General features: G+C 34.6%; 1 protein-coding gene across 2 annotated transcripts; it reads right to left on the reverse strand.

The window, feature by feature from the left end:
- Positions 1 to 4,612: 4,612 nt before the first annotated feature.
- On the reverse strand, positions 4,613 to 8,254 carry LOC133290233 (protein NSP-INTERACTING KINASE 1-like). Of its 2 annotated transcripts, none has more exons than XM_061488302.1 (11): positions 7,814 to 8,254; positions 7,572 to 7,704; positions 7,370 to 7,441; positions 7,132 to 7,275; positions 6,961 to 7,032; positions 6,801 to 6,860; positions 6,578 to 6,675; positions 6,277 to 6,411; positions 5,788 to 6,129; positions 5,323 to 5,702; positions 4,613 to 5,218 (listed from the first exon to the last, which is right to left on the reverse strand). In XM_061488302.1, the coding sequence occupies exons 1-11, from the start codon at positions 7,911 to 7,913 to the stop codon at positions 4,898 to 4,900; spliced, it is 1,857 nt and encodes a 618-aa protein (XP_061344286.1). In that variant the 5' UTR covers positions 7,914 to 8,254; the 3' UTR covers positions 4,613 to 4,897. The 2 variants fall into 2 exon arrangements, with proteins under 2 accessions (XP_061344286.1, XP_061344285.1); XM_061488301.1 differs by having other exon boundaries at positions 6,277 to 6,426; positions 7,814 to 8,253.
- Between the last annotated feature and the right edge of the window lie 213 nt (positions 8,255 to 8,467).

Genomic DNA, 8,467 nt, shown 5'->3' on the forward strand with positions numbered 1-8,467 from the left:
CAACAAAATAAAAAATAAAAAACAGATTATTTCTAATTATGTAACTATGTTCTCTCGGCTTTGTCTGGCGTTGTCATCATGTATGTTAGCACTTGAACAAGGTGAATGTGACAATTTATTCAATAAGATAACCATGCATTTGCATTTGCATTATTATGACGAAAGAAAAACTACTCGTTTCCAGGAAACAATGATTGATAACTTAATTCAGTGCAATTTCTATAAAGAATTTATTATATTATTATCTTAATCCGAAATTTTAAAGTATTAAATTACATGAGTTATTTCACTTATATATTACTTACTTAACCGATGTTAGCCTTAACTATTCATTACTCACTTTTAAATTTTCAACAAATGTTCTTTGAGTATTACCCAATTAATAGTAGTCAGATTTTGACTTTCACAAATCACTATTTGGAAATATTAGTTCGAATCAAATCATTAACTCTGATATCAATTGTTATTTAGGCCATTATTAGTGACCTCCAGCATTTGGGCTCCCTGTATTAATAGTGAAAATATTTCTTCTTCACTGTAGAAGGAGACCTCCCGAAAATGAGTCAATCACTCAGTCAATGTTAGAAATCCCGAAGTTTTAAAGGAACAATCATCATTTTGTCACGTCTGGCAAAAAAATTTACTAGACTGTTACGTCAACAGTAAATTTTGCCAAAATGCCACATGGCATATTTCGCTACACTGTGTAGCGAAATATGTTTGCATATAATTCGCTACACATTGTAGCGAAATATGTCATGTCAGGCTGCACAGTCAGCAAAAATGACACATGTCAAGAGGCAGAATCCAAGCATAATTCGCTACACAGTGTAGCGAATTTCTGCCTGCTTGACACGTGTCATTTTTTTCTGACTGTGCAGCCTGACATGGCATATTTCGCTACACCGTGTAGCGAATTATATGCAAACATATTTCGTTACACAGTGTAGCGAAATATGCCGCGTGATATTTTGGCAAAATTTACTGTTGATGTGCCAGTCTGGGAAATTTTTTTGTCAGACGTGGCAGAATAATCACTCTCCCAATTTCAAAGGAGTGCAAATTAATTTTCAATGTATGACAGGGGTTAGGGGATCAAGATAAGCACTGACACATTTTCATGAAGATATACATGGTCATTGTGTACGCATTACATGAAAATAGTCATTACAATTTACAATGACCCTTATGATTATGATAGCTAGCTGAGTAGCTGTGAGGACAAAATGTGTGGCTCAAAAGTGAGAGAAAATGTTGAGAAACCAGTTGAGATTATGGCTGCATTATAGTCCACTAGTTGGGGAGAGGGGTCAAATTACATCACAAGAGGAGAAATACATTTGATATCATTATGGCAAGTCACTATCTAATTACTCTTCGCTGTCGCATCAGAATGCCCCCAACCTTTCATATCTCCTTTGTTTTAGTAAGACCATATTTATGCATATTTATACTTCATGGATGAAATGATGATAGCTAAATTAGCGTATGGAAGTTGAGTGTGAAGGTACAAGAGTATATATTTGATTCTTTTCAATATTATTTTTGGAAGAGGTTTAAAGTCTTAATCCTTAATTCGTCTCGAACTCCAAATTAGTCCATAGAAAAATTATAAACTTATCGGGTAATAATCTCAATATATATATATATAGAGAAAAAAGTATCTAATATTACTTTAGATAATTTTGTCTAATATTCACCGAAACAACATTATTTTGAGTTAAAAAAATAAAATAAAAATAAAGATTACTATAACCCTGAAATAAATTAAAATTACAAATACACCATAATATATATATAAAGTAATTTTAGAAAAAATGAATATATATATATATATATATATATATATTTATATTTATACTTCATATATTCTCTATGAGTCACCTAACAATACTTTAGAAGAATACATTGCAATTTTTAATAAATGGTTTTAATTGTACATATATTTGGCATAGCATAGAAAACATTATTATTATGACAGTTTCGGCCAACCCATACAAATTCATTAAAGCATAAAAGTTAAGAAAGGTGACCAGGTAAAGCCCATAAGGGCATAAGGCTTTGCTGGGTCCACCACAATCCAAGTGTTGGAGAATTAGCAAATGCTCCCCCTGGGCTCTTGGAAAATGAGATATGTTGTTTTTGGCAACTGAGCTAGGTGAAAATCTAGGCCTCATGATATTCTAAAAAATGCTTAAAAAGAGAGAGATAGAATACTTTGCACTTGAGAGGAAGCATGCGGCGTCCTCATATTTAAGAGGGAGATTCTTAGAAATTTAAATGTGAGTGAAAAATGTCACACATTGAGATTAAAAAATAAAAATAAAATGAGGATCATATAAGTCTAATCCATGAACCTAATGCCTTGAAATTTATGGTTAAGATGTTGTATAAGTTTACAGCTTTGGTTCCTTGCTTAACCCAAGAAAAAATAGTTCAGCTCATGAAAATTAAATCTTTTCAATGTTTTGGGTTTACCTGGCCTAATACACTTGCCCCTTTAATCATATTGCAATGTTGACATTGTATTCCATTCTTCTCTTAACTTAAATATTAAATAAATTGAGCTAAAAATAAAAAAGAAAACATTTTTTTTTGGGATTATGGGGAAGGGGAGGGGGAGGGGGATGGGGACAGGAAATAGCAAAAGGGATGTGGTTAATCTCTGAGAAATTGAACTCGCCTTCAATTTTTACGAGGTAATGTGATAAGTGTCCAAGACACTATATTTTTATATCTAAAAAGAATTCAAATAATTATTAAAATAGTTAAAAATATAGTGTTAAAACAATAAAACAGTAAAACAGAATGAATTGTCAACAAATAGATAAAATTCTAATTATTGATTGTTGTTTCAGGTTGTTTAGACTAGAATAACAAAGTACCAATGTGATAACGACGAGGCAACAGTGCAATCCGCAGAGCAAGAAAAAATCAGAAATTAAATAAAAATTAAATAAAATAATTGTAATGTTCGCTCCACTGCTCGCTCAAGCGAGCAAACTAAAAGAGCTCGCAAGGTTCCTAGCTCGAGCAAGTGATTGGGCGACCAACAAAAATAATGCTCGCTAAGCAGCTCGCTTTAAATACGAAGCGAAGGAAGCCGTGAAAAAAAAATTCTGGAACGCAAAGAAAAAGTCATAGACCGAGACGAGGTGAAGAGAGGAGCGGAAGAGAACACTGGATCGTTGCAGAGGAGAAAGAAGGAAGCACTTCTGCATCATTGATCATCACTTTTAGACAAGTTTTATCATAAACTCAATATCTTTTATTGTTTATTTTAATTCTGCCTTTATAATTATGTCAAACTAAATTACTATTAGTAGTTAGGAAGATACAGAACCAATGGGTTCTTAGTTAATGTTTGTTTATTCTTATAAATTACATTCTTGTTTTTAAATTATGCAATCAATCTGATATGTATGATTAGTTTTATTTATGACTTGATCACTCGTAGATAAACATATGAGTCATATATGATAATAGAGATGTTGGTATGTGATTCTGATTGGTTGATTGCTGAAATTTACATGATCTAGGGATAGACTTGTGACAGGAAATTAAATCTTTACAATGTTTTGGGTTTACCTGGCCTAATACACTTGCCCCTTTAAACATATTGCAATGTTGACATTGTATCCCATTCTTCTCTTAACTTAAATATTAAATAAATTGAGCTAAAAATAAAAAAAGAAAACAATTTTTTTTGGGGATTATGGGGAGGGGGAGGGGGACAGGGACAGGAAATAGCAAAAGGGATGTGGTTAATCTCTGAGAAATTGAACTCGCCTTCAATTTTTATGAGGTAATGCGATATACCACTGAGGTCAAACTTCGTATGCAAATGAACACTTAAAAATGAGATATTCAGCCACCTAAATGTATCAACTTCCAAAGGGAAAGGAGCCTTTCTGTGAATTGAGCCCAAAGTCCTTCATAAACATGATTGATAACTGGGCTTTTTGTTGTCAATATTGTTTGAATTTTACAATTGGGCTTTATGATTGAAAGCGTAATCCATAAAGCTAGAAAACAATCTATAAGGCCTTGGGCACTCCCACCAGTTGAGTTAGCTTGTAGGGTGGTGTATCCCAAGACCTTATAAACTCTATATTAGTTGCACATACAACTAATGTGGAACTATATATCTCATCAAGGGTTTCGATTTTGTCGTTCTACTCAACCTCTATATCCTTTCCATTTGATTGCATCTTGTTAGCAAAATTTTACTATTGTAACCTGCTTTGGGTTGCTTATATGTTATATACCAATTCAATTGAATGGTTGAGATTGACTATGGTCAGAATGATCATAAAGCAATAGTAATTTAATGCTCTATTTTTACACGTTAAATGTAGTTAATTCAACTTTGACACTCCTCACACCTCGTGAGCCTGGACATTTGATCTGTGTCCTTTTTCTATTACTATTTGCAATTGAGATCCACTCACTCACAAAAAAAAAGAAAAAAGTAATAGAGTTAAAATAACCAATCAACTAAAATTACAAATTGGCATTAGGGGGAAAACAATGGAATAAAGACAAATGACAGTAACAATTTTTTGTAGAGCTTAAGAAGTAAGGAGGAAAACAAAAGAAGGGGCACGTTAAGATCATTGTTAATACAAGCATAGGATGTTTCACTGCAAAACCAATACAGGCTTCATTGAATTTTAATATTACAAAATTTGCATTACAAATTAACATTCAACGAATCAGATTCTGTACATTTGAAAGTAAACATCATCAAAGCTGTTTTTCAGCTTTGATACAACTCTATCATACAACATATAATCTTCAAAGGATATTTGTGAATAGATTCAACTATCATATGCTCTTGAATTTCATATGCTATCTTTAGAAAACTTCAAAATAAAAATAAAAATGAGTAAACAATTCACCTTGGTCCTGAGAGTTCCATGGCTTGGACTAACAATAAAGAGTCATCAGTAAGATCAGAATACCTATCTGATGAACAGGACTCATGGGGTTTGCACTTGGTAGTGTCAACTCTTTGAGAAGCTTCCCATCTCTCTGCTAGTCCATCACCTTCAAGCATGCGAACTACTTCAGACATTTTTGGTCTGTGGCTTGGAAGGTATTGAGTACACAAGAGAGCCACTTGAACCATTTCCTCAAGCTCAATCCGGTCATAGTTGCTCTTTAGATCCTTGTCTACAAGCAATTCAAGCTTCTTCTCCTGATGAATTTTCTTTACCTGAATGTCAACAATATAAGGGCTTCTTCCTATTTGATTTGAGATAAGGGGTAAAGAATTTTAATAAACAAAGGGAAAAAAAAAAAAAAAAAAAACAAGCTTACCCAATCAAGTATGGCTCCTTTTTGGTTAGCTGATTTTCCAAATTCTAGGGCCCTCTGACCTGTGATCAATTCAAGAAGGAGAATGCCAAATCCAAAGACATCAGTCTTCTCAGATGATTGTCCTGTGGATAGATATTCTGGGGCAATATGCCCCACAGTACCCCTCACTGCAGTTGTGACATGTGAATCTTGGTGATCCAAAAGCTTTGCCAACCCAAAATCTCCAACCACAGCTTCACAATAGTCATCAAGTAATATGTTGGCAGCTTTCACATCCCTATGGATTATCTTTGGATCACACTGCTCATGAAGGTATAGTAGTCCCCTTGCTGCTCCTAAAGCAATATGCTTCCTTGTGCCCCAATCTAGGACTGGCTTACCTGGCAATCACCAAATTGGTATCAGAATCAGCCACCTACACTAGTTAGTCTACATTTGAGTAAGAAATTTTAATACTGAACTTACCCTTGAGACGGGAAGCAACACTGCCATTAGACATGTATGGATAAACTAAAAGCCTTTCTGATGGTGTTATACAAAATCCATAGAGTCTGAGGAGGTTTCTGTGCACTGCCAGGCTAATCATTTCAACTTCAGTCTGAAATTGAATCTCTCCTCCAATGGCATTTCCATCTTTAAGTCTCTTTACAGCTACAAGAGTGCCATCTGGGAGAACTCCTTTGTAGACATGTCCAAAACCACCTTTTCCAAGTATGTTTTTGCTGCTGAAGTTGTTAGTAGCAATCTGGAGTTCTCTGAATTGGAACCTCTTCAAGTTTCCAAGGTAGACTTCTTCATGATGCCGGTCTGACACATTTGATTTAATAATAGGTCATAAATTGGAGGAGTCAATGTTATGCTTGAATTAAAAATGTTAACCTATGTTGCACATATGCATTCTGGTATGATGATATATATTTAAACTCCATTCAAGGGTTGTCAATTGGAAACTACCTTTAACATCAAAGAATGCTTGTTGATTATGCTTGTGCCTCCACCAAAGAACAAGTCCAAAACCAAGAACTATCAGGCAGAGGCATCCCAGACTCAAGCCAAAGGCGATGGCCATTTTATGAGTCTTTGGTCTGCCTGATTGTAAACCATCTAGGGAAACAAAGATATTGCTGTCAGCATCAAAACAATGAATATGCAGAATATATTATAGTACAGTACATGGGAAGGTGACACAAGGCATAAGTAATCATTTTTTTTTTTTTTTTAATTTTTAAAATGAGCAACTCCAAAAAGATCTTACCTACGGTGTTGTTTAAGTTCATGGACATGGGCATCAGTGTCATCCCATGGCAGTTTGGTTCTTTTCCCGTAGCACAAACAAGGGGGTTTCCAACAATGCTGAAACAATAAAAAAAGGAATGGGAATAATCTATCAGTTAGTACCCAATTTTCAGTTTTCTAGTAAAGCAGAAATGCACATACATCAGAGAGAAAGAGACAGAGAGAGAGAGAGAGAGAATTACCTGAATGATTTGGCCAAAATTCTGGGTACCGGGCCACTAATATTGTTGAAGGACAAATCACTGAATTGTTAATGACAAAACAAGAAAAGATCTTTAGGAATATAAAAAATATAGACAGAATCAAAACATAAGGTACAAAAGAAGAGGTCATGTATATTACAGAAAAGCAAGTTGTGTCATGTTAGCCAGTGACTCTGGGATTTCATCAACAAAGCTGTTATTATTGAGCCTCCTGAAAAAAATTTAATAACTCTTTAGCTTTAGACATCACAGATTGATAATGACAATAGCTTCAGCTCAAGACTTTAAATCTTAGCTCATATATGCTTACAGGTATTGAAGGCTTCTCAGGTGACCCAGAGAGGGAGGAATTTCCCCACTGAAGAAGTTGTTAGAGAGATCAAGAGTTTGAAGCTTAGGAAGTTTGCCTATCTCTGAAGGGATTGGACCAGTTATGTTGTTATTCTGTAGCAGCCTGAAAAGAAGTCCAGAACAGAACACCCATCTTAGTAAATAAGAAGGATCCATCTTAAGAGAAGTAAATTGTACAGTGCTTTCTAATTACTTACACAATCTGAAGGTTGGTTAAGTTGCCTATGCTTGGAGATAGAGTACCAGATAAACTTTGACTGGGAGTGCCCCTATACCAAACAAGACCAGTTTCATCTAACTGTTGAAGCAATTTGCAGTACAAGCTGGTACTGATGCTGAGTGTTCAAACAATTTTTTTATTTTTTTTAACTTCAAATAAAAGATTGAAGAAATACTTACAGGCCAATGACCAGGTTTTCAGAAGAACAAGTGACCATAGTCCAGCTACATGGATCAACGGCATCACCATCCCAATTATCAAGAACACCATGTGGATCCTCTAGAGAATCTTTTATGCCCATTAAAGCTTGCACTGCATTAAGAGAGAGAGAGAGAGAGAGAGACCCAGTTCAAAACTCAGGATATTGGACTGATATGAAGCTATAGGTAAGTGGAAAGTAAGTGCAAAATTTCAAGTTCACCTTCAAAGTTCACTCCTTTAGGAGAAAGCAAAGCGTTTGCAGAGCTCCAAAACGAGAAAAATGCAAAACAGAGAATAGCTACTCCTCTTGGAGTCCCCATTCAATTGGAATTTTCAAGAACCAGATACCAATACAAGAGACTCCTAACCGTAACCGATAAAGATGGTATTTGAAACGTTTAACAGTTCTCAAATGGATGTTCTTTCTTCACTTTGATGTTCAAAATAAGAAAAGAAACTCACTTCCTGCTTTCCATGCCAGAATCTAATTCACCGAAAAATCTTGTGTCAGACCATGGGAAAAAAAAAAGACATGTTTTTTTGGCACTTTAAAGGGAACTAGCATGCCTGTCACTGAGTCAGGAAGCTGTAAACAAAAAATATTATATAATGGCCTTAATCTTTGAACAATGAATGAAACCATTGAAGGTAAAATTTCAATGGCATATATGGCAAGGAGAGAATGGGAAATTCACTTGTGTTAATCATGCACATGCACAGCAAGCAAAAAAAAAGTTTTCATCAATTATATATGCATTAGCACAGTAGTAGATAAAGCAAAAAACAAAAAAAACAAAAAAAAAGGTATTGGAGCATGGGAGATATCATTAGATTTTATTAGTGAACATTATGCAGATACATATAGAGTAAAAAA

The sequence above is a fragment of the Gastrolobium bilobum genome, unplaced genomic scaffold, assembly GCF_033153095.1.
Source record: "Gastrolobium bilobum isolate Gb01-03AN ecotype WA unplaced genomic scaffold, APGP_CSIRO_Gbil_v1 utg17055, whole genome shotgun sequence".
Taxonomy (NCBI): domain Eukaryota; kingdom Viridiplantae; phylum Streptophyta; class Magnoliopsida; order Fabales; family Fabaceae; genus Gastrolobium; species Gastrolobium bilobum.

Excerpts from the sequence above, each read along its gene's own strand:
- LOC133290233 (XM_061488301.1), bottom strand. The coding sequence starts at position 7,913 with ATGGGGACTCCAAGAGGAGTAGCTATTCTCTGTTTTGCATTTTTCTCG. Across the intron at positions 5,703-5,787 it reads TGTTGCTTCCCGTCTCAAGG|GTAAGCCAGTCCTAGATTGG; the intron begins GTAAGTTCAGTA and ends GGTGATTGCCAG. Across the intron at positions 5,219-5,322 it reads AAGGAGCCATACTTGATTGG|GTAAAGAAAATTCATCAGGA; the intron begins GTAAGCTTGTTT and ends GTTGACATTCAG.